This window comes from Rhinolophus sinicus, chromosome 15 (assembly GCF_057876585.1).
Source record: "Rhinolophus sinicus isolate RSI-liver-muscle chromosome 15, RSI-T2T, whole genome shotgun sequence".
NCBI classification, from domain to species: domain Eukaryota; kingdom Metazoa; phylum Chordata; class Mammalia; order Chiroptera; family Rhinolophidae; genus Rhinolophus; species Rhinolophus sinicus.
Window position 1 is genome coordinate 85295484 of NC_142515.1, and position 24708 is coordinate 85320191.

Below are 24708 nucleotides of genomic sequence, written 5' to 3' on the forward strand. Positions count from 1 at the left end.
AGGTGCTGCTAGGTCTCTCGGAGCCAGGCCGAGGGTAGGGTCGCGCGCTCCAGGACAGGGAGCTCCGGAGAGGCGATGGCTGGGGCTCCCGAGGCCTCCTCGGACCACAGCAATAGTCCGTGCCGCCCTCCTAACCCGAGCCGTGGCGCGGCCTGTCCCCATCCTTCCCCTTCTGGGCCCGCTCGACCCGCCATATTAGGCTTTGGCTCCGCCCCCTGACTAAAGAGCCTGAATCTAGGCCGGCCTCCCAGGTCATTGGTCCAGCCCTCTTCCTCGGACCTTCACCCAGCGTTAGACCTCGCCTTCTCTAGGCTCCGCCTTCTTCCCGTCCACCCTCCCTAGCCACGACCCCAGCCCGTACAATGTTCCTGAAATGAGTTCGGGCCACCCTTTCGGCCCGTAGGCCACACCCACCTTTCAGTGCCCCGACCCTTCGCTCCAGGCTCCGCCCGTTTCGTCCAGGATGCCCGGTCTTTCTTGTTTATACTGGACCCTGTCTCCCTCTAGACTTTAGACCCCACCCATCCACCTGCTGCGGGAATCCGCCCTCTTCTTAAGCGCCGCCCGCAGTTCTTAGCCCCTCACACCCCTTCCCAAGGCTCCTCCCTACCCACGGAAACCTAGTCCTCGCAGGCTCCACCCCCGCACCCTAACCTGGCTCCCTGTGGCCGTCGCGCTCAGGTGTATACCTGGCACTCAGGTAAGTCGTGTGCGGCGTTGGTTTTGGTCTGAGCCGTCCGCCCCTTCTCTCGGCACGTTCCGCAAGCTCCGACGGCACGGAGGGATCCCAGGCCAAAGGCGGTGGGCTCCGCCGCTCGCACGCCTCCTCTCCGCTGCTGCCCGCGCCCCCGGCCGTCCAGACCCCCGAAGGTAGCACGGTCGTCCCGGAACGCGGCGACATGCCCGAGCTGGTGGTGACGGCTCTATTGGCGCCGTCGCGTCTCTCTCTGAAGCTGCTGCGCGCCTTCATGTGGAGCCTGGTGTTCTCCGCGGCGCTGCTGGCCGCAGCTATCTACGGTTGCATCGCGTTCACACACGTGTTGTGCCGGCCCAGACGTGGCTTCTGCGGGCGCCCCCGGCGCACCCCACCAGCCTGCTTGAGCGACCCGGTACTGGGAGAGCACTGCTTCCTGACCCTCAAGGTGAGCGTGCGGGGCGCCGTCGGGGCTGCGGGGGTCCAGCAGCCTAGGATGCCGGGCCGGAGCGGAGTGAGCAGATCGCAAACGGTTGAATCCAAATCTGGGTCGGCACAAGGCTGGGGGAAGGGTTCAAGCGTAGAATGGGTTCCCCAGGTCTCAAACTGTGCCTCCTCCAGAGCTCCGGCCTGCGCCTGCACTACGTCTCCGCTGGTCGCGACAAAGGGCCCCTCATGTTATTTCTGCACGGCTTCCCGGAGAACTGGTATGTTTGAAGCCGAGGGCACAGGGCTGGGGATAGGTGGAGCTTGGACCACTAGGTCATCTAGGAGGCAGGAGAAGGGCTGGGCTGGGTAGACCAGGGGGAGCAAAGATATAGGGTGCAGATGGGGCACTCAGGGGACAGGGTTCTATACGAGCACGCACGGGGATGAAGACCCTAAGGGATGGGACCAAGAGGGATCGATGGTGACACTGCCCAAGAAGCAGGGCGCAGTGATCTCGCCCTGGGCCTGGGGTTCCCCATCCTCTTTTCTGGGAAGTCCAGAGCAGGAAGGTGGTGTTGCCAAAGGCCCCTGCTAGGCGTAGGGCGGAAGTGATGCTTGGGGACCCTGATTCAACCTACCTCCCTCTTCTGCCTGCCAAACAGGTTCTCCTGGCGCTACCAGCTCCGGGAATTCCAGAGCCGCTTCCATGTGGTGGCTGTGGACCTGCGTGGATACGGCTCCTCCGATGCACCCAGGGATGTGGATTGTTACACTATCGACCTGCTGATGGCAGACATCCAAGATGTCATCCTGGGCCTGGGTAGGGACATGCCCCCATCCCAGCCCCGGCCTCCCCCACCCCTCAGTCACCTCTACCTACTGTCTCACTCACTCCGGTTCCTCTGGCCCCCAGGTTACTCTAAGGGCATCATCGTGGGCCACGACTGGGGCTCAATCCTAGCCTGGAACTTCTCCATCTACTACCCATCCCTGGTGGAGCGGATGGTGATCGTCAGTGGTGCCCCCATGTCCGTGTACCAAGGTATATCAAGGAGCCCGCAATGCTGGGAGGTGCCTGTGTAGGGGCGTGTGTTCGTGTCTGCACCTCATCCACCAGTCAACACTCCAGGGCCTGAGGGCGCAGTGGTGAACCTGGGTCCCTTCCCCAGTGGCATGCCCATTCGACAGCCAGTGACAATACACTTAGGAGTAACATTTTTTGAGTACTTACAGGTAACAGTTGCTCCGACAAGGAGCCACACACAGTAACCTACACAAGCTTCCTAGGCTTATGAAAGTGTTATTATCCCCGTGGTCCAGTTGGGGATACTGAGAGAGATTAAATGGCTTTCTTCCAGCAGTGAAGACACAGGTAACTAAGCAACTACAATAGCATGAGATGCTGTCTCTGGCTACCCAAGTCTATCACATCACCTGATTTTAATTGCCAGGATTATAGCTATAGTTGTATCCTCTCTCTCTCTCTCTCTCTCTCTCTCTCTCTCTCTCTCTCTCTCTCTCTCCCTCTCTCTCTCTCTCTCTCTCATTATTTCTTGTCTGTCCCCATCTCTAGACTATCAGCTCCCCGAGGACAAGGGAGTTTTGTCTGTCTGTCCCATTCACTGCTATGTCTCCAGGGTCTAGAACAGGACCTGGCACACAGTAGGTGCTCAGTAAATGTTTGTTGAATGAAGCAGGGGAAATGTATCCAGGCCTGGGCAGGGAGAGTACACCAGTGGCTATGGGGGCTCCCAGAAGCTGCAGTGGGAGGTGCCCCCATTCTGTGGACACAGTGATTACTCAATAGGGAGAGAAATTCGTGGCAGGGTGAGGTTGACATCAAGTGTCCTCACAGACTCAGGCAGGCCGCACTGCCATGCCTGAGTGTTGGCACATCTGTGTGCCCAACCTAGGTGTAACCAGGCCCAGGCCGCATGTCTGCTGTCCTCTCTCCCCAGAATACACGATACGCCACATTGGACAGTTTTTCCGTTCCAACTACATGTTCCTGTTCCAACTTCCCTGGCTGCCGGAGAAGTTGCTGTCCATGTCTGACTTCCAGGTGCAATGGGGTGAAGGCCGGGGGTGGGGGCGGGTCGCTGGTTGGGACTGGGTAGGCTGGGTACTGAAGCCAGAGTCCTGCTTTGTGCCCAGATCCTCAAGACCACCCTCACCCACTACAAGAGGGGCATCCCACGCTTGAGCCCCAACGAGCTCGAGGCCTTCCTTTATGACTTCTCACAGCCCAATGGCCTTACTGGGCCCCTCAATTATTATCGAAACCTCTTCAGGTGAGACCAGACCCAGCTGGAAGCTCAGGAGAGTTGGTGGGGAAAGGGGGTGGGGGCAGCCATCCTTCTGTCTGTCTGTCTTGGCCACAGGAACGTTCCCCTGGAGCCCCAGGAGCTGGCCACGCCCACCCTGCTGCTGTGGGGAGAGAAGGACACCTACCTGGAGAAGGGGCTGGTTGGGGCCATCAGCAGCCGCTTTGTGCCTGGCCGGCTGGAAGCCCACATACTGCCAGATATGGGCCACTGGATCCCACAAAGCCACCCTGAGGAAATGCACCAGTACATGTGGGCCTTCTTGCAAGACCTTTTGGACTAGTGGCCCTCGCTCACTGGCCTGCGTGCACCTGGGAGTCCACACGGTGGGTGAATACAGGTGGTCTCCTGGATGGTGCACAGGCGTGGGAGTCCTAGGTCACACACAGGTGCATCAGTGGGTGCCCTTAGGCACACCAGCCCATTTGCTCACACACAGGCATAAGTGTATACACGTGTGAGCAAGCACTTTGACCCTGGGAACCATGGACACCTCTTCTCCATGGAGCTAGATGCTGACTGTCCTCTTTCCCTTCTCTGGGCCACCAGTCTTCTTGACAGATTCCCCCCACACACCCAAAAGCCATAAGCTCTGACCTTCCTGTCCCTGGCTTCCACCTCCAGTCTGGGTCTTTAGCTAAATGCTGCATTGTCCAGTACTGGTAGCCATATGTGGCTGCTTCCATTTAATTGAAAATCAGTTAAAATTAAATATGATTAAAAGTTCAGTTCCTCAGTCACACTAGCCATCTTTCAAGGGCATCAGCATAAAAAAGTTTTACTGGACAGTACTGATGAGGGTGTTCCCAGCATAGAGGGCCTCCTTGCCTGGCTCCTCACCGCCTCACCAAGGGAGGACCTACCTGGCAGACCCTTCTCCAGCCAAACCCTGGGCAGCTCCCTGCCATGATTGTCCTCCCAGTCATGCTTCCAGAGGGTGACAGGTTAAGACCTCTTACAGCAGCCTGGGAAAGATCCTTAGTGTCCTGTCTCTGGATCCATGGGTAAACAGCTCACCTTTAGAATATGTGAGATTCTGGATGCGGCACAGGAAGGGACCGGCTTCCTGAATGGCCATCTGGCATCTGAGGCCTGCCTCTCCAGAGCTCCCGGAATCATCCACTCCAAATTCATTATTTCTGCTGATTTTTTTCTAGGGGCCCGGGCTCCAGCCTCCAAGAGGGTGGTACAGGTCAAGGGTGGACCACTCAGCCTGTGACTCCAGGCTAGTCACAGCATCAACTTCTATCTCCCCAGCTTTTGCCTGGTCTTTGGGGACAGTGTCATGACCTGCGGCCTGATGCATCTCTCTGGGGACCCAGCAGACCTCAGAAATACATTCTCATCTCTTGGACGGACTGCCTGCCTGGCCAAAACTTGCCTGCTCGTTACCCCTCTCTGCCCTCCCTTGTCCCCAGCATAACATCCTTTCACTCATCATATGTGTCAGGCACTGTTCTAGGCGCTGGGGTTAGAGTGTGAACAAGAACACAGCCCCATTGTGAAGTTAAGAGAGAAGAGGCATCAGAGCTATGTGTGCAGTGGGGTTCAGGAGAAAAGGCTTTCCTCTCTGGGGAGGGGCACATTTTTTTCGCGGAGTGGGGAGCAGTAAACAGGAAGGTGGGAGGCGGGAATAATCTTGGGCTGCTGGAGTAACAAACGTGGAGATGAGTGACTGCTGGGTTAGGGCGAAGGAGGAGGCAACCAGACGGAGGAGTTTGGAGGAGTTTGGACTGGATTCTCATGGGAAGCCGGGGGAGGGTTTTCAGCAGGGGAGGGACATGGCTTGCATTTTGAAAAGCTCCCTGTAGCGGATGGACAGTCCCACGCGAGAGTGCGAGAGGGGAGACAGACCGGGGCTGCGTGCAGCCTCAGCACGGGGAGGTGACCAGAGTAGTGCCCCTGTGGGGGTTTGGAAATGGGCGGGAGGGGGCTGGGGCGAGGGGGGCCTGCAGGCAGGAGCAGGACGGCGTGTCCAGGGGATGTTGGGTAGGGCAACAGTTGCCAGGGTGACGGGGGAAGGGCTGATGGTTGACCAGAACGGGTAGCGGTTGTCTGGGTAACCAGAGGCCCCGACGAAAGCTGACTGGAGGCCCCTGACAGTTGCTGGGGCGACGGGGGTCCGCTGACGGTTGCCAGGGTAACAAGAAAGCGCCGTCTTCCGCCTCCGCCGTTGCAGGGGCCGGGAGAAGGAAGCGATCGCGTTGATTGGGCAGAGTCCTGGCGACTGAGCCATTAGAGACACATGGCTTGGCTGAAGCCCGCCTCTCCCAGCCTCAGCCAATTCCGGCGCGTCTTTCTTCCGGCCTAGGAGCTCAGCGCGCGCTTCACTTCGGGCGGGAGCCGGGACCCAGAGGGCTGAAAGCGGTGCTGCTGGGCCGATGCTCTTCCCAAGCTCCGCCTCACCCTCTGAACTCCCGCCTCCAAACCACCTTCCACCATTCACTCACTCATTCATTCATTCACTCATTCACCTACTTCTGCCACCAGCTCTAAGCCGCTGGGCCCGCAACAGAGGAAGCGGGGCGGGGATGCGGGGTGCGGAAAACGGAGCCGGGTATGGACATTCCCAGCCCTATGTGGTCAGGCCCGAGTGAATGAGGAGGACCGGCAAGGAGCATTTACCTGGCGGGGGGAGGGGGGAGGGCTGCCTGGAGGCGGCGGCCTTGGAGCTAGCTGAACCCTGCAGGGATGTTTTAAATTTCCCTAAGACGGGGAGAAAAGTTTGGGACGGGAAGACATGCGATTGCAAAGGGCTTCAAACACGTTCCCAGGAGCTTCATCCTCAGCGTGATGGGGCCCAGCAGGGGTGGGTCCTGGACAGATCTGTGTGTCTAGAATATTACTTGGGGGCTGGGCATGTGGGGCAAAGACCTAGAAGCATCTAATGGATTAAAGATAATGATGGCCCAGCGAGGAGCACCTGTGTGTGGTGGAGCAGAGGGGCACTGACACTGGAAGAGAGGACAAAGTTCCCCCAGAACAGTGGAGAACAAGATGAGACTGAGCCCCGGGTGCCCTCTGCATCCAAGGGACATGCAGAGAAGAGACACCACAGAAAGAAGAGGGGAAGCAGGCAAGCATGGTGTTCCAGCAACGGAGGAAGTGGGTGTCAATAGGAGGGGCATAGCTTTTGGTGTCGAAAGACGATGAGAGATGGAGAGCACTGAGCTAAGCAGAGCATAAGAGAGGAAACCCTGGCGTGGGAGCTGAGGGCAGAGGGCGAGTGCATTCAATCAGGGACGGGGAGAGGAGAGTGGTAACCCCAGTCCAAAGCCTGGAGGAAACAACTGGCACATTCGAATAGGGTGATTTGAGTCAGATTTGCTACAGGGATCATATACAGCAGGCAGGGTTCGTCCAGTTGGCTAACTGGACGAGTACCAATGGAGAGCCATTACCATCTCCAGGTCCCCCTGACTGGGCAAGAGGAAGGAAGGAGGTTAGCGGAGCCCAGCAAGGGATGTGTGTGGACAGGGCCTTTGGTCAAAGGCCACAGTCAGCCGAAGTGACCCTACAGAGCAGGGTCCCATTCTCTCTTCTGGCTTCTTTTTCTGCCAGTGCCTCCTATTGGCCAAACCCACCTGGAAGCCAGAGGACAAAGCTGTTCATTGATACAGTCTGGAGAGGTCAGCCACTGAGGGCATAAAGTGTAGTGGAAAAGGGAAAGAATGAAGCCAGCAGTGGGGGGAGATTTGGGTTAGGTGGGGGATGTGAGATGAGCATTCGTTGTGAATTTCACTTGCCTACAGGAGACCTCCAGCTATGGCCAGGGGAGGAGGGAATGAAAAGCCCTGGCAAGGGGAGGGGCAGCGCGAGGAGCTCTCCTTCTCTGAAGCAGTAGGAAAGGTGGGGAGGACAAGTTCCACACCTTCAGGAAAGAAGAAGACAAGTTTCAGGATCCAGAGAGGCAAGGACAGCAGTGTCCCAGTTCAGAGATGAGCAGGAGGAGATGGGGTCCTGAGTGAGGCTGTAGACATAGAAGATTGGCGTGGTCTGATCCCAGGGCCTGTGAGGCCAAGACATCCACTGGGTGTCCCACCCAATGGAGGGTCCTAAGGCAGAGTAACCACAGACCCCAGAAGGGCTGGGGAGTGGCCTCCTCTGTTCCCCTGCCCAGAGCTTCAGAGCTCCATTCAAATGAATTGCCTTCTCTCTACTCCCCTTTCATCCACATTCAGCTCTCTCATCCCCTCCTCCTCCAGGAAGTCCCACCAGTCCCTAGCCTTCCTCTGACCCAGCCCTTATCTAATGGGGGCTGGACATGTCTGTGTCCAGATAGGGACATTTCAAGGGCTGGTACGGGGCACATTCAGGTTCCAGCTCCTGGTTCTTGATTTGCCCCAAGATGTATGGAGCACATTCATTCATCGACTGACAGTTTTTTCATCTACTGTGCCGAGCTTGATGCTAGACATTGGGGATTCCGCAATGAGCAAGACAGATGCCTGTGTAGCTCATAATTTGACGTGGGAGCCAGGCAGGATCGTGTATCAAGGTGGGAGTCAATAAGGAAGGGGTGGTGAGAGCCAAAGGCCAGAGGAGACCATGTGAAGCTGCAGGAAATCTCCCTGGGAGAAGAGACAGCAGAGCTTCCAGAGTGATCTTTTACAACCTCAGTCAGATCAGCTTCCCTCTGCTAAAACCATCCAGAGGCATCCACTATGCTTGGGACGGAATCCCAGACCTTTTGGCCCCTTGGGACTTGGCCCTCATCAGCTTCCCTGACCTCCCACCCTTTGCTCACTCTGCACCCAGGACCCTGGCTTCCTCGTTGTTCCTCTCATCCATCCACCCCTTCCTCCTCTGGGCCTTTGCATGCACTGTTCCCTCTGCCTGAACACCCTTCCTCTGGCTGTTTGCCTCACTGGCTCCTCCTTCTCCTTCAGGTCTCAGTTCTGATGTCCCCTCATCAGCGAGTACTATCCTGACCGCCCCCCACCCAATGCTGAAATCTCTCTCTTACTCAGGTCACCCTCAGTTTTTATTAATTTCTTGTCTGTCTCTCTTATCTGGGCAGGAACTGGCTCTGTGTTAGTCCCCTGGAACCAACTAAGGACTCAGTAAATGTTTGTCGAAAGACTGAATGAAGAGCTGCCTCTCAGAGTGAGCTGTCAGGTGAAAGGAGCCTTCTGGATATGAGAAGGGAGCTTGCAGCAGAGGCATAGCGTGTGCAAAGATAGGGAAGGGTGGGACACGGAAAAGTGAGACAGGGGAGGTGAGAAAGGTGTCACTCTTGGCAGTGGGGAGCCATGGAGGGTTTGAGCATGAGAAGGCCCTAGGGAACCAGTGGCCAGGAGACGTGGCTAGGTCTGCAGCCCATAGTCCCTAGGGTCCAGTCATCCCACTCTTGCCAAGGACCCACACTCGGCAGCCCTCACCCCTGCTGGTTCTGGTTAGGCTCCCATGACCCACTGTCTGGGCATGGAGACCGACCTGGCCCCAGCTTCCGTGCTGAGGGCAGGACTGTGGTCCTGGGAGGAGAAGCCAAGGGCACGTTCTCAGGTTTCTGGTCAGCGGGCCCTGGCCCAGCAGCTGTGTCTTGGCCTGGCCCCAGGTCCTGCATCCCTGGGGACTGAACTCATTGAGGAGAAATGCAGTCCCCAGCCAAGGCGGCCAGCAGGAGCAGAGAGGAGGGCTCAAGCCCCCCCTGCCCACACCATGTTGGGAATTGTGCGGCTGCCCGCTGCAAGGCCGTGGGAATGGTCGCTCTGACTGTCCTGTTCCCCCAGAGATCAGGACACCTTGGGCTGGTCCTGCCACAGTAGCTAGAGGACAGCAGCAGGAGCCTGGAGTCAGAAGCCCATCTTCTGCTTGCTGAGTGGGTCCCCTCAGAGTCATGAGGGCTTCAAAGGGAACTGGCACACAGTACAGGCTCTGTAAATGTGTCTTTCTTCCTTTTGTCCCCACTCTCCCCATGCCATCCTCAGCCTGTTTTCACCATTACTGCTCCTTCTCTCTCTCTGTCTGCCACAGACCAGAGGCTGCTGTATCAGCAGAGTCACAGACTCTGGACTTCCTGCCTAGCAAAATTTGTGCCCAGTTTCTTGATTGCTTCTTGAGACAGGAAGCTCAGCATCTCATAGAGCATCCATTCTAACAGAAAATCATTTCTCAGATGGCTCAAGGGAGAATTTAGCCGCCCCCCCCTTCTGGAGACCAGACCTTCGCCCCTGAGCCCCTAGATTCTTTTATGGGCCCCCAGGGGGTACTGAAGAGAGTGGTCTGAGCCCCCTGTGGCAGCTCTTCTGGGTTGGACATCTCAATTTCTTTAGCTACTTCCTGAGTCACCAAATCCTCCAATGTCACCCCTTATGTGCTCACCCCATTCTGGATGATGCCTGGACCCCAGGGAGCTCCCAGTCTAGGAAAGAGATAACAGGACACAGATACCTGCAGCCCCTCATGGGCAAGGCTGAGCCGGAGGGCAGGAGGGTGCTAGTAATGTCTAGGGCAGCAGAGGAGCTTGGTCTGGGGGTGCAGAGAGGGCTTCCTGGAGCTGGAACCTTGAAAAATGAACAGGAGTTTACCAGGTACAGGAATAGAGGGAGGGAAGTCACGCTAGAAAGAGGGACCAGTATGGGCAAAGGGGTAGCATGTGCAGGAAGTACTAGCAGAGCGTGTCCTATAGCTATAGGAAAATGCGTTTCCAAAGAGAACACAGTTGCTGCGAGTTCCTGCTTGGGGAGGAAGCAAAAGCATCCTTCTATCCATCTAGGTGTCCCAGGCAGAAAGCAAAGCCCAGGAACATGCACGGCCTGCCAGGTGAAGATGGAGTGTGGTTCAGTTTAATGATGAGGGGGGCAGGACGGTCTGGAGATAGAGGTGGTGGTTACACGAAATGCCATTGAACTGAACACTTTAAAATGGTAAGTGATTACCTTTATCTCAATTTAAAAAAATCATCAGAGGAAATCATTAACAAATGGTAAAACCAATGACTGAAAGTTTGATGAACATCAGCCCAGTTCTATGGAGCTGGGGGGCTTGGATTTCCTCCTGGGGCGATCAACATGGGGAGGACTCAAGCCACGCCTACCCCGTGGGCCTGCTGACTCAGCACACTCCTTGTGAGTCAGACCGTGCCCCTTCTTATGCAACTTTTGTTTTTTTCTCTTCCCAATCCCCACCCCCACCTCTGGAGCTCCTTGCAGCCCGGAGTCACTCAGACCTGGGTTCCAATCTCAGCTCTTCCTCCAGCAAGACACCATACGATGGGTATATACCGTCCCCATGGGGCTGCCACTGTGTGATGGGTGGACAGCTCTGCTCCCAGATGGAGGCTGCACTTATAAGATGGGAGTGGCCCAGCATCCTCAGTTCCTGTCCCCTGGAGCTGGGCTATTTGCCAGTCTCAGCAGGGCTGGGGGTCATCTCTGATGCTGGGCACTCGTCAGTCATTCAACTTTCACCCTTGGCTTTTCATGCTTCTCCTTTCTGTCTAATGGTACTTCTCTGCCTCCTTCACCTCTTCCTCTTCCGGCATGCAAAATTGATCCAAGATACTAGTGGATGAATGGATAAGCAAAATATGGTATAGCCATGCAATGGACTGTTACTCAGCCATAAAAAGAACTGAAGCACTGACACACGCTACAACATGATGAACCCCGAAAACATGATGCCGAGTGAAAGAGGCCAGACACAAAAGGCCACAGAGTGCATGATCCTATTTATATGAAATGTGCAGAACAGGCAAAGCCATAGAGACAGAAAGCAGATTAGCGGTTGCCAGGGGCTGGGGGAGGGAGGGAGCTGGGAAGTGCCTGCAACTGGGGACGGTGTCTCCTTCTGGGGTGATGAAAATGTCTTGGAACCAGGGAGAGGTGGTGGTTACACTAAATACCATTGAACTGAACACTTTAAAATAGTAAGTGATTAATTTTATGTTCTGTGAATTTTATCTCAATTAAAACGAAATCATCAAGGAAATCATTCACAAATCACAAAAACAGTGAGTGAAAGTTTGATGGACACCAGGATATTCACACAGACTCAAAGTATCTCCCCACACGATATTAATGTTTGTTTATGACAAGAGGGGTGGATGGAAAGAGAATGGTATTTTGCAGTAGGGAAATTTGACCAACTTCACTTAAATGATCAAAGTGTGACATTGCGAATGCTGGGAACTGACGTCAGGTGTACCAGGGAGGACCAACATGGCCTCTGCCATTCCTGTCAAAGACACAAACCTGAGCCTGGTCAGGAGGAACCAGCAGGCCAGCCTGCTGGGGAACATTCTGTGAAGCAAGTGACCTTGACTCTCCAAAAAATGCCAATGTCATGAAAGACACAGAAAGGCTGAGGAACAAATTCAGATTAAAGGATGCCAGGAGACAACAATTAAATGCAACACATAGTTGGGGATTAGATCTGGGACCAGCAAAGAGACATACTATAGAGGATATTATTGGAGCAACAGAAAATTTTGCATATGGATTGCGGGTGAAACTATGGTGATTAGGTAAAAGCATGCCCTTCTTCTTAAGGAATCCACAGTGATGTGTTGGGGGCAAAAGCTTTTCTCTGCTCTGCAGCTTCTCTCTGCTCTGTCTCTCTCTGTCTCTCCATATATATATATATATATATATATATATATATATATATATATATGGAGAGACAGAGACAAAGATATATATATAATTATAAAGCAAATGTGGCAAAGTGTGGGTGAAGGGCATATGGAAATTACATTATTGTACATTTTAAAGTATTTTAAAAGAAAAAGTTTTAAAATTGCCCAAAGATCTCTCGGGTGCCCATGTGACCATCTCCTATCATGGCTCCTCTATGCTCAACCCCAATGTTTAGCTGCCTCATGGGTGACCCCCCCAGACTCCTTGGATTCAGCACTTCACCCCCAACCTTTTCCTCTTCATGGCAGCCTCATCGCCAAACCAAATACTAGGGGGCCAGCCTGACCTCTTTCTCCTCCTTCTCCCCCAGGCCAGCCCCACCCCTGGCTGGCCCCTTCTCCCTCTTAACTCTGTCCCTTCCTCTGGATGCAGGACTGTGCCTCTGCTGGGATATCATCCCTCCAGTTCATCCAGGCGGATCCCATTGGCCCCTCTGGAAGCCCTCTCTGGGGGTGGAAGGTGCACCTCCAGTCCCTGGAACAAAGCCGGACGTAGAGCTAGAGCTTTATACCTACTTGTTGAATTAACGAATAAAGAAATAAGCAACCCTTTCCCTTTCCCATGCAAAGCCCTCGCCAGCCCCTCTATGAGCCCTCGCCAGCCCCTCTATGAGCCCTCGCCAGCCCCTCTATGAGCCCTCCGACGCTGCCCCTCCCCCTGGCCCAGCCCTGAGCCCATAGGTGTCTGTGTCTGGCTTTTTTCCCCCCAGAATGACAGCTCCCTCAGGGCTGGGCTTGGGGCCTTTCAGAGGTCCCCATTCTTTCCATGGGGACATTTTGCAAAAGGCAGTTGATCAAACTGAGAGGCAAAGTGGTGTGGGGTATCAGGTGGAGCTAGGAGGATGGGGAACTGGGGTGGAACTTTGGGGTTCACACAGGTTAATGAGGAGGAAGGGGAGTAAGAAGTGTGTATGTGTGTTTTTGCCCCAATGCATGAGACTCCTAGTGTGTGTTTGAGGTCCGAGGCTGCAAATGGGGCCCCAGGCTCAAGGCCCAGGTTTCAGGCTTACGAGTGTTTCAGATTTTAAGTCCCGGTGAAGCTCTGTGCATTTGTGCATGGTGTATTTGTGAGCCTCTAAAGGAAGTGCCTGGTTTGAATTTCGGGGTGTCTGAGGGGATCTGTGCTTGTGTCTTGGCCCTGTGTGTGTCCTCGGCTCTGGGTGTGTTGGGAGCCGAGCATTCACCAGGCTGGGTGTGTCTGCTACCGCGGGTTGGTCCCACGTCTTTCCGCGTGGCCAGAGTTTCCGAGGTTCTGCGGGTCCCAGGCTGTGTGGGTGGGTGGAGGGTGGGCAGGGACCCCAGGAGGACGGACGGGGGCGGGGAGCGCAGGGCAGGCCCCGGGGCGGGGCGAGCCGCCAGGGTTGGGGGCGGGGCGGCCCGGCAGCCTCACTTCGGCGAAGTTGGCGGCGCGGAGGCTGGCCCCGGACGCGCACGGAGCCCAGGGAAGGAGGGAGGAGGGAGGAGGGAGGGTCGCGGCCGGCCGCCATGGGCCCGGGGGCCCGGGGCCGCCGCCGCCTCCGCCTGATGTCGCCGCTGCCGCCACTGCCGTCCGTGCGGGCGCTGCCCCTATTGCTGCTGCTAGCGGGGCCAGGGGCTGCAGGTGAGGGGCCGGGACCTAGAGGGCTGGACGCACGGTGGGGAGGAAAGGGGGAGCAGCAGAGTGCAAGAACCCCCGAGTCTGCTGGAGGAGGGAAGCCTGGGAGCCAAGGACCAAAGCAAGGGCCGGGGCGCAGAGCCCGGGGCTCCTTGCCAGTCCCGGGGGCCTGGGACTCAGAATGGGGGGGGGGGGCAGGGCCCCAGAAGCCCGAGGCACATGAGCCCTGGAGCTTTAGGGCTGAGGATGAAGGGACTCAGGAGTCCGGGGCTGGGCGCTCGAAGTGAGAGGATCAGACACTCAAAATTGAGGAGGGGTACCAAGAATCTGGGGCTCGCTCCCAATCCACGGCCATCTGGAGTCCTGGGAAGGTCAAGATTGGAGCCCAAGTACCCCCAGGGCGGTGACCCCTCGTACAAAGCCCCACCCCCCCATCCACCCCGGGTGGGCCTGGCTGGGCGGGGGGGCGGGGAGGGGGCGCGAAGTTCTCGGAGCTCAGTACTCCGAGGAAACTTCCCAGGCCGGAGCGTTGCAAGACCCGGAGCCGGAATACAAGCAGGAGCCGGAGCCGCAGCGGCGCCCGCGCCCCTTCCCCAGCCCACAACCCTGCTCCCTCCCCTGGCTGCTGGAACCGGGCGGCCCCTAGACCCCGTCCCCGCCCTGGGAAGGGCAAGGAGGGAAGAGGGAGCGAGCCCACGTGCTCCTCTCAGGCTCCAGTGCCGGGGCCCCTCCGCCCGAGCCCCTCCCCAGCCGGCCGGGGGCCCCCCGCCCCTCCCCCTCCTGGCTCTCCCCTCCCTCGCTCGGGACAATGGCCGCGCCGTCTAGACACCCCCTCCCCCCGGCCGGCCTCGCGCTTTATTTGCCAGACAAAGCGGGACCGGCGGCAGGGCTCGGGCGGGGGCTACGGGAACGCAGCCCCCCAAGGGAGGCCTGGTGGGCGGCGGAGGGATGCGAACCCAGCAGCCCTTACCAGGGGTCCCGGGGCACCGGTGTGGGGCTGGGCGCTGGGAGGGTTGGGGTCCGGCCCCACCAGGCAGGACCGGCAACAGCGGCCGCCCCCGCGGGGCCCGCGAGCACACACAGCCCTGGGTCACACATACCGAGATGTAGATGTGCACACACAGAGTACACCCACAGATGTGCACACCCAGCTCACATAAGACAAACCCAGACACACACAGTTCACACAGTGATGTGCATCAGCCAGATGCCTCCCATGCTGCCTGCACACGCTGACACATACAGACACAGAGCCAAGGGCTTGCCTACGCCCAGCTCACATATGTAGACAGGCACATCCAGCCCATACACAGACATACCTGTGCACACAGGTCCCCCCCACACAGCTGTACACCCAAATACACAGTTCACATATATGGATGCACAACAGATCCAGCCTGCACACATGTGACACATGCATCTGTACACCCATGCACATCTCGCACTAGCACATGTGCCTACACATCCCATAGCTCATTGAGGCTCACAGCTGGGTCACGTGGCCCCCAGTGTGAGTTCACAAACACCCACAGGCCCCTGTCTGGTTGATAGTGTCTTGTCTCTGCTTGTCCCCTGAGAAAGGGGACATATACCATGTTGGCCCATTTTCATGTCCAGCTCAACTCCTCTGCCTCTCACCGTCTCTCCCTATTTCTCTTTCTCTGTGCTTCTCTATCCTCTCTGTTTCTGCCTACTTCTAGTTTCCTTTTTTTGTCTCTGTTTTTTTCCATCTCCCTTCATCTTTCGATCTCTCTCTCTCTGTCACACACACACACACACACACACACACACACACACACACACAGTAGCTCCACACCTGTCAGCACACAAAATTCTTGACTAGCTCACACTCGAACATGCCCCAGACCCATCTGGCAGGACTGTTAGACTATGCCACACCCCAGAGGGACACAGCCCTCAGGGATGGGGACTCTGGACAGGGCAGCACATGTCTTGTGCCAGCTGCCCCTCCCTTCAACACACACCCTATACCTGCAACACCCAGTGCTGGCTGCGCCTGGGGTACATGCCCTGGCGTCTCTCCCCAGGGCCACTACGTAGGGCTGCCACACTGGAGAAGATGCCCAATATCACTGGAAGGGAGACCCATGGCCCCAGGACTCCCTGCCCCTGCCCCCTCCATTACCCCAGGATCTGGGCTCACAGACTCAGACCTCCCTTTAACACTTGGCACCCTCACTTCCTGCCTCAGCATCCCCATTCTGGCAGCCTCCAGAGCCCCCACATCTGGCACAAGCGCCTCCTCCTGTCCGACCCTGCCTTGTGGTTCCCAGGGCTCAAGCTGGCAGGGACAGCTGCAGCCCCAACAGCTGGGGCCAGGGCAGGAAGGGGGGGCCGTGGGAACCATAGATGCGGGGGCTCCCTGCACCCGCAGAGATACCCCCAGCTCGGTGCAGCTGTTGCCTGGGGGAGGGAAGAAGGACGTCTGTCACTCCAAGCTGGGGTTCCTGGGCGCCTGACTGACCTGCCCACCTCCCTTTGCCCCCACACAGCCCCTCCTTGCCTGGATGGAAGCCCGTGTGTGAATGGAGGTCGCTGCACCCAGCTGCCCTCCCGGGAGGCTGCCTGCCTGTGAGTGCCTGGCTCCAAGCCATCAGGGGGCCCTGAATGGGGAGGTGGTCTATCTTCTCTCCCTACCTCTGTGTCCACCATGGATGCCTCTACCATTCCTACATGTGTGTGGCTTGGGCAACCTTTTGTTTCCCAGTTGGAAACAGCAGGGTTAAGAGCAGGGGCTCTGGAGCCTGCCTGGCCTAGGTTCAAATCCCATATCATGTTGCTGACTGACTGGGACTTCAGTTCTCTAAGCCTCACTGTCCTGGTCTGGAAAATGGGCCCAGTAACCCCAACTAAACAGAATTCTCAGCTGCCTGAGGTCACATGTAAAGCCCCTGACGGAGGTAGTTATAATTCAATCACCAAATCTTTAGGGACCAACAGCAGTGGCTTTGCAGTTGTGGGTACACCATCTGCACCCTCCTTTATCTCAAGATTTAGGTGGGGGCACAGGAGGCCTGTAATACAGCTCTACTCTGCCATTTTATTGTTGTGTGATTGTGGGTTAGTTATTTCTCCTCTCTGAACTTCACTGCATCTATGAAATAGCGGTGCTTCTTCCTGGCTTGTGACTACAAAGAGGACCAAGAATTTGGTTGTTGGATAATACAAGGAAAGACAGAGAGCTGTGGGGAGCAGGGCAGAGGCTGGGAGACAGCTGAACAGAGGCAGAGCTCAGTTTGAATTCTGGGTTCTGGGTTACCTTGAGCAAGTGCTTTGAGCTCTCTGAGTCTCAGTTTTTGCATCTGGAAAATGGGGCAATAAAGGTGCTTGTACAGATTTAATTAGGTCCTTCACACGATTAACTCAGCATAGGGATTATTAGTACAAATAATAACGGCAGAAACACAGGAAGTAGGTGCCATAAGGGGGAACCTCTCAAGATTAAGGGGAAATGCTTGGTTCCTTTTATAATGTTATTAGTAATAGCAATTCACCCAGTAGCCATTAATCGATTCATTCATGTATTCGTTTATTCAACAACCTGTGAATTTCGACCTAGGAGAGCCCCTTTGAAGTTATACACGCACTTTGAGTGGAGCCCCACTTGGGCTCACCTAGGTGGGATTAGCTGGGCTGAGCGGGTTCCTCGGGTTGGGAGTCTGCAATGGTGGAAATGGGGGAAAGAGCGACCTGACCTGGAGCCACTCACCTGGGAGGTGGAGCCGCGGGGCCGGGCGCCTGCGCAGTGGAGCTCCGCGTCTGGAATCCTGCCGACAGGTGAATGCGCCCGCGGCTGCCCCGCCCCTCGACAGGTGAATCACCGGCGCGCGCGGCCGCCCGGAGCCTGGATTGCCCGCAGTGGAGCGGGCTCAGTCCCCAGAGGTGGGCCGTGGGAACCACTCTCCACGTCCCCCCCCCACATCTCCTTCAAGGTCCCAAATACTCATGTCCTTTCTGGGACGCCCCAATCTGTCACCTCCCCCGTGAATCCCCCAAGTCTTTCCCCAAAAGTAGGCTCTTAAACCCTTGTCTCTACCTCCCAGTCTTCGCCTCCCCCGCCAACCCCCCACAAGCCTGATCTCCCCCCAAGTCGGTCTCCCCCGAAACCCAGGCCGTGGGGCGGGGCTCGGGCGGAGGCTGGAACCGGCCCGACCGGTCCGCAGGGGCGCGGGGCGCAGAGCGTGGGAAACCGCCCGGGGCGCCGGGAGGGGGCCGCACGGCCGCGCCCAGCCTGGCGGTGGGACCCGCAGTCCGGGGCGCCCCGCGCAGCGCGCCCCCTCCCGGCGCACAATGGTGGCGGCCGTCCTTGCCCTGGGGGGCCTTTGGGGAGGGGGCTGGGAGCTGGGACCTACCCTCCTGACACTATTTGCGCCCCTACCTGGCCTTGCCCGGACCTGTTTCGCTGGGGGCCGGGGTGGGGGGATCTTGTGGATGACGCGAAGGACTGAGTCAGTTGCTCGAGCTTAGCCCTAAGCGATTGGGACAAGCCAGAGGGAGGAACCAGCTCCAGGGATGGGCAGCGTTAGGGGCGGGGCCTGGACCCTCTTGCCTCTCCATGCCCCTCTGACCCCCGCCAGTGTTTCCCCGGAGATTTCCAGTCTTAAGACGACCGCCTCCCAGGTCTCATGTTTCCCTCACACTCCATGCAGCTTGCTTTGGTGGGTTTGGAGAGGGAGCTGCGGGCCTACCCCCATCAAGAGGGTATCAATATTGGTGTCTACCTCCTCACCCCAGTGGAAAGAAAGGGTGTGTGTGTCCCTAGGAAAGGAATAGAGGATTTGTGGGGGGTCCCCCTGTCTGTCCGGGTGAGAGTTGCCCATATGTATGACCCAGCCTGCCAGTTGGTGTCTGAGTATTTGCCAGGCCCATATGTGGAGTTGGTGTATCCCTGTGTGTGTAACTGTATGTATTTCTGGGTCTGTCTGTGTCTGCCTGGGAAGTCGTCTTCTGAAGTCAGACTTTGTGGTTGCTATTTCCTCTACCTGGAATGCTCTTCCCCACACAGCCCCATGGCCTTCTCCCTTACTTAAGTCTGTGAAAATACTATTGCCTTCCCTCCATCCTTCTCTCCCCCTAATCCTGTGTCTTAGTTTCTTGTGGCTACTGTAACAAATGACCCAACACGGGGTGGTTTAAAACAACAGAAATTCCCGTGGCCAGAAGTCTAAAATCAAGGTGTTTGCAGCCACATGCTCTCCAATGGTTTAAGGGGTGAGTCCTTCTCTCTTCTACCTTCTAGTAGTTGCAGGTGTTCCTTGGTTTATGGGCGCAACACTCCAATCTCTGTCTCCAAATGGCCTCCTTTTTTCTCCCAAATATCCCTCTGCCTTTCTCTTAAAAGGACACCTGTCATTGGATTTAGGGCCCGCCTGGAAAATCCAGGATGATCTTATCTTGATATCTGTCACTTAGTTATATCTGCAAAGAACTCTTTTTCCAAATAAGTCACAGTCACAGGTTCTGTAGATGTTTCTTTTCTGGAGCCACTACTCTATACTCCATCCTCCATGGCCCTCATGGTCCTCACGACCCCCTGCTGGCATGTTGTATATTAATTTGTGATTTACATATCTTCTCTTTGCCCAATTTCACTGTGCGCATCAAGAGGGTGGGAGCACTTTTTTTGTGTTTGCTGCTGTATTCCTATTGTTAAGAACATAGTAGGTCGCAGTGAATAATTGCATGCATGAATGAGTGTGTTTATTGCTCTGTTTGCCTCTGTGTTTCTTTCCTGTCACGTGTGTACCTCTGTGTCTGGAGCTGTCCTTCCTCCATTGAGCTGTCTCTGCCCACAGGTGCCCTCCAGGCTGGGTGGGTGAGCGGTGCCAGTTGGAAGATCCCTGCCATTCAGGCCCCTGTGCTGGCCGAGGTGTCTGCCAGAGCTCCGTGGTAGCGGGCACCGCCCGCTTCTCCTGCCGCTGTCCCCGTGGGTTCCGAGGTAAGGGAGGATCTGGAGGGGAGCCCGAGGCGGTCAAGGGTGTGGTCTGCCCAAGCTCACCCTCTCCCGGTCCCTGCAGGCCCTGACTGCTCCCTGCCGGACCCCTGCCTCAGCAGCCCCTGTGCCCATGGTGCCCGCTGCTCGGTGGGGCCCGATGGTCGCTACATCTGTTCCTGCCCACCTGGCTACCAGGGCCGCAGCTGCCGAAGTGACATGGATGAGTGCCGGGTGGGCGGAGGGCCCTGCCGTCATGGTGGCACCTGCCTCAACATGCCTGGCTCCTTCCGCTGCCAGTGCCCTGCTGGCTACATGGGGCCACTGTGTGAGAACCCCACAGTGCCCTGTGCTCCCTCACCATGTCGTAACGGGGGCACCTGTAGACAGAGTGGCGATCTCACCTATGACTGTGCCTGCCTTCCTGGTGAGGGAGCCGTTCTCAAGGGAGGCAGCAGGGGTTGGGAAACAGTAGGCCAGCCCGGCAGTGACCATCCTTGCCTCCTCCTCCCATGCTAGGGTTCGAGGGCCAGAATTGTGAAGTGAATGTGGATGATTGTCCAGGGCACCGATGTCTAAATGGGGGGACATGTGTGGATGGTGTCAACACCTACAACTGCCAGTGCCCTCCCGAGTGGACAGGTGAGTACAGGGGCTGGAGGGAGCCGAGTGACAGACCTTGGGTGGGCATGTACAGTCTGGGTATCTGGACTGGTGCACCTGTGTGTCACAGGCCAATTCTGCACGGAGGACGTGGATGAGTGTCAACTGCAGCCCAATGCTTGTCATAACGGGGGCACCTGCTTTAACACACTGGGTGGCCACAGCTGTGTGTGCGTCAATGGCTGGACTGGTGAGAGCTGCAGTCAGAATATTGATGACTGTGCAACAGCTGTGTGCTTCCATGGGGCCACCTGCCATGACCGTGTGGCCTCCTTCTACTGTGCCTGCCCCATGGGCAAGACTGGTGAGTGGCTATTTCCCCTGTAGACAGCAAAGGAGCGATTGATGGTTCTTGAGTGGGGGTAAGGATGGTGTCTGACTTGAGTGTTAGAATGATTATGTTGGAGGCCAGATTTGGGATAAAGGGTAAGCCTGGGAGGAGGGGGACATACAGTACAGGGTAGAAGTCATGGGAATGGAGAGCTATCCTGTGACCAAGAAAGAGAGGAGACCTTTGGAAATGGCAAAGGTCAGAGAAGGTGTTTGGGAGGGGGACTTGGAAATGGAGGGAAGGGCATGTCAGGCAGAGGGTACTGAAGAAGCAAAGGCTTTAGGTAGGACGCTTTTATAATCAGAAAAAGAGTCAACAGATTTAAAAACATTATGTGAATGTTTCCAATTAATTTTCAAATGATTCAGGAAAAAAAACACAATAGATAAACCTTACAATAGCCTCATCTATGTGGTGGGTGTATGAATCAACTTTTTTGCATGTTTGAAATTTTTCACAATAAATAATTGGGGAAAAATAGCTACTAAATACACTACAGGCTAATAAAAACAAAGCACTATGTGGGACTTCGGAAATTTGGACAAAGCTGGAGGGTTTGCCCTCGACCTCTGCCTGCCCCTTTCCAGGGCTTCTGTGTCATCTGGATGATGCCTGTGTCAGCAATCCCTGTCACGAGGATGCTATCTGTGACACCAACCCGGTGAACGGCAGGGCCATCTGTACCTGTCCACCAGGCTTCACTGGCGGCGCATGTGACCAGGATGTGGACGAGTGCTCCATTGGTGAGGGAGGCGTTGTCTGAGTTGGGAAGAAGACAGGTTGGTCCTCAGTTGCCCACACCCACACCGGCTGTGCCTATTCCCACAGGCGCCAACCCCTGTGAGCACCTGGGCAGGTGCGTGAACACACAGGGCTCGTTCCTGTGCCAGTGTGGCCGTGGCTACACCGGCCCGCGCTGCGAGACCGATGTCAACGAGTGCCTATCCGGTCCCTGCCGCAACCAGGCCACGTGCTTGGACCGCATAGGCCAGTTCACCTGCATCTGCATGGCAGGTGTGTGGTGGGTGTGACAAGGGCGGGGCCTGAGACAGGGGGCAGGGTGCGGAGCGAGAATCTGATGGAACTGGGTTCGGGTGGAACTGGGTGTAACTGGGTTTGGAATGACACCCTGAGAGACTGAAGCCTGGGATGAGGTGGAGGTGGAGCCAGAGCTGAATCTTGTGCGAGGCTGGGGGCATGGTCAAATGGAGTCAGTAGAACCGCAGGCTGGGAGTGGAGTCTGGACTTTAGGACCCAATGGGGGCATGGACAATATGGGGGCAGGGTCTGGAGCCTGTAGACAGTCTTCCACTAATGCAGGGGTGGGACTTGAGGCTGGGCACAAAGCTAATGTGGGCCCTGGGGCTGGTAGTTGGGGACAGGGCATAGTCTGCAGACTGGAGAGGGAAGAGGGTGGTCTGAAGGCAAGGTCCATATGGAGTCTCATGAGCCTTGGACCGATTAGGACCACAGCTTGGTGAAGGTCCAGCCTGTGGACGAGAACTGAATCTAGGTTTGGCCTGGGGGCCAAGGCCAAGGCTCAAGGGAACTGTCTATGAGTGGGAAGGGCAGTACCTGCCCTCTTGCTCACCTTCGGGCCAGAGAGTAGTTCCCAACGACGTAATCCCCCTCCCTCTCCATACCCCCAGGCTTCACAGGCACCTATTGCGAGGTGGACTTGGACGAATGTCAGAGCAGCCCCTGTGTCAATGGCGGGGTCTGCAAGGACAGAGTCAATGGCTTCAGCTGCACGTGCCCCTCAGGTGAGGACCTTGGGTAAGGGATTCTGAAAAAGATGGGTCCCTGCTGGGGCAAAAGCTCCAGGAGGGGAGGTTATGAGACCATGTTAGCGGAAAACTATTACAATAGAAACCACATTATGAAAAACATTGAAATTAATTTAAAACTAAAGTAAATGGGCTTCCTACACAAACAAGGCAGGCCTTGTGAGGGGTGATTGCTCTGACCCCGTCTGGACCTCTGTTCACCAACTCCCCACCCCAGGCTTCAGCGGGGCCTTGTGTCAGCTGGATGTTGATGAATGCGCTAGCACACCCTGCCGGAATGGAGCCAAGTGCGTGGACCAGCCGGATGGCTACGAGTGCCGCTGCGCGGAGGGTGAGGACGGGTTAAATGACAGGCGGGCAAGAATCTGGAGGTGGGGCTAGTGGGGGAGAGAGCCAGTAACAGCCCGGGAGAAATCTTGGGGGCGGGGCTTCAGCAAATCAGGGCCAGTGACGGCCATGGGCGGAGCCAATGATAGACTTCAACTGAGGTAAGGCTAGGGGTGGGGCTAAAGAGTCTGGTTGTGTACTGGACGCCTGTAACTGGATGGGGAGTGTCCGACACACTCTCCACAGGTACCTCCCAAGTGTCTCCGTTTGCAGTTGAAAGAGAGGCGCAATAGGGTTGATAGTGTAAGAATTGGAGGCGGGGCCACAGCCGGAGGTGGGATTTAACCATGGAAGTGGCTCGGCCAAGTGTGAGTCCTGGGGCCTGGTTGGAGTGGATACCAACTAGGGGTGGGGCCTGAATTGAGCCCGCCTCCTGCTGGCTCGATGGGCAGAGCCTGAGGTAGAGCTGAGCCAGAACTTGTTGGAGCCATGGCTGTGGGCAGGACCTTGGCAAGTGGGTGGAGCCTGACCCTCTGGCTCTGCAGGCTTCGAGGGCCCGCTGTGTGAGCTCAACGTGGATGACTGCTCCCCGGACCCATGCCACCATGGGCGCTGCGTGGATGGCATCGCCAGCTTCTCCTGTGCCTGTGCCCCGGGCTACACGGGCACGCGCTGTGAGAGTCAAGTGGACGAGTGCCGCAGCCAGCCTTGCCGCCACGGAGGCAAATGCTTAGACCTGGTGGACAAATACCTCTGCCGCTGCCCTCCTGGCACCACAGGTGGGACCGAGGGCTGAGCTGGGGCAGGAAGAGTACATCTGGAGGGAGGGGCACAGAGGGCTTCGGAGTGGTGCCTTTGGCGGGACACTGTGGTGGCTACCTGTCTTGTTCCCCTGCCCCAGGTGTGAACTGCGAGGTGAACATCGATGATTGTGCCAGCAACCCGTGCACCTTTGGAATCTGCCGGGATGGTATCAACCGCTATGACTGTGTATGCCAACCTGGGTTCACAGGTGGGCAAGCGGCTGCCATGGAAAGGGGGTCTTTAGAGGGTGAAGGTGGAATCGTCCATCTTTCTTGGCCAGGTTTTGTCCCTCTCTTTGCACTCGCTTATCCAACGAGATTGTCCATGCTTTGCCCTGCAGTTGTGCTCTCTTTCATTGGCTTGAGGTTGTCCCCATATTGGCTCAAGTTTATCCTAGAACAGATGAGGATGTCTCGATAAGATTGGGGTGTTTCTGAGTGGGGCCAAGGTAATCCTTAGTGAAAATGAAAGTGACTTCATGTAAGTTTGGGGAAGAGAATGATCTGGGGGAAGGCAGCTCTGGTTTGAGGAGGTGGCTATTTATTCTCATTTGCACAAGAGCTGATATATTATGAGAATGAGAATGTCCTTGCTCAAGGGCGTGGCCATGCTAAATGGGGCTCAGTTGTCCCTCCCCATTGGCTTGATTGTTCTTGTCCTGAGATGAGGTTGCCTGCATGTTTCCCAGGGCCTCTTTGCAATGTGGAGATCAACGAGTGTATGTCCAGCCCGTGTGGCGAGGGAGGCTCCTGTGTAGATGGGGAAAACGGCTTCCGCTGCCTCTGCCCACCTGGCTCCCTGCCTCCACTCTGCCTCCCCCCGAGCCATCCCTGTGCCCAAGAACCCTGCAGTCATGGTGTCTGCCGAGATGCGCCTGGAGGGTGAGGCTTCTCCCCAGCCCCTGACCACCGCTCCCCTCCCACCCCCGCACCCCCATGCCAGCCCTGACTGCCTCCCCTTCCAGGTTCCGCTGTGAGTGTGAGCCTGGCTGGAGTGGCCCCCGATGCAGCCAGAGCCTTGCTCAGGACGCCTGTGAGTCTCAGCCCTGTGGGGCTGGTGGCACCTGTACCAGCGATGGAATAAGCTTCCACTGCACCTGTCCCCCCGGTGTCCAGGGTGTGTGTCCCCACCTTCCCTTTCCAGGATTCTCTGTCTCCCTCTTCC

General features: G+C 56.6%; 2 protein-coding genes and 1 long non-coding RNA gene across 6 annotated transcripts in view; all 3 read left to right on the top strand.

The window, feature by feature from the left end:
• EPHX3 (epoxide hydrolase 3) lies at positions 1-4884 on the top strand. 4 transcript variants are annotated; one of them, XM_019736772.3, is made up of 8 exons: positions 1-1142; positions 1316-1401; positions 1786-1943; positions 2037-2165; positions 3082-3185; positions 3278-3414; positions 3505-3773; positions 4605-4884. In XM_019736772.3, the coding sequence occupies exons 1-7, from the start codon at positions 900-902 to the stop codon at positions 3728-3730; spliced, it is 1083 nt and encodes a 360-aa protein (XP_019592331.1). In that variant the 5' UTR covers positions 1-899; the 3' UTR covers positions 3731-3773; positions 4605-4884. The 4 variants fall into 4 exon arrangements, with proteins under 4 accessions (XP_019592331.1, XP_019592332.1, XP_074194133.1 ...); XM_019736773.3 differs by having other exon boundaries at positions 4705-4884; XM_074338032.2 differs by lacking the exon at positions 4605-4884 and having other exon boundaries at positions 1-700; positions 954-1142; positions 3505-4175.
• A 561-nt stretch (positions 4885-5445) lies between these two features.
• Positions 5446-12624, top strand: LOC141572697 (uncharacterized). The gene is made up of 3 exons (XR_012498075.2): positions 5446-6004; positions 10166-10316; positions 12459-12624. It is a non-coding gene; the product is annotated as an uncharacterized LOC141572697 (long non-coding RNA).
• Positions 12625-13495: 871 nt separating this feature from the next.
• NOTCH3 (notch receptor 3) overlaps positions 13496-24708 on the top strand; it is a 30546-nt gene continuing 19333 nt past the window's right edge. The window contains exons 1-14 of the mRNA XM_074338033.2: positions 13496-13685; positions 16193-16271; positions 19496-19638; positions 19718-20059; positions 20152-20274; positions 20366-20599; positions 21214-21369; positions 21455-21640; positions 22276-22389; positions 22631-22744; positions 23286-23519; positions 23642-23752; positions 24233-24425; positions 24509-24660. Coding sequence (XP_074194134.2) covers positions 13571-13685; positions 16193-16271; positions 19496-19638; positions 19718-20059; positions 20152-20274; positions 20366-20599; positions 21214-21369; positions 21455-21640; positions 22276-22389; positions 22631-22744; positions 23286-23519; positions 23642-23752; positions 24233-24425; positions 24509-24660 — 2296 coding nt within the window. The 5' untranslated portion in view covers positions 13496-13570. The remainder of the gene's footprint in view (positions 13686-16192; positions 16272-19495; positions 19639-19717; positions 20060-20151; positions 20275-20365; positions 20600-21213; positions 21370-21454; positions 21641-22275; positions 22390-22630; positions 22745-23285; positions 23520-23641; positions 23753-24232; positions 24426-24508; positions 24661-24708) is intronic.

What these genes read in the sequence shown, in the direction of transcription:
- EPHX3 (XM_019736772.3), top strand. Translation starts at nt 900, where the DNA reads ATGCCCGAGCTGGTGGTGACGGCTCTATTGGCGCCGTCGCGTCTCTCT. An exon ending in ACTGCTTCCTGACCCTCAAG is followed by an intron (nt 1,143 to 1,315) that starts GTGAGCGTGCGG and finishes TGCCTCCTCCAG; the next exon opens with AGCTCCGGCCTGCGCCTGCA. An exon ending in TATTATCGAAACCTCTTCAG is followed by an intron (nt 3,415 to 3,504) that starts GTGAGACCAGAC and finishes TCTTGGCCACAG; the next exon opens with GAACGTTCCCCTGGAGCCCC.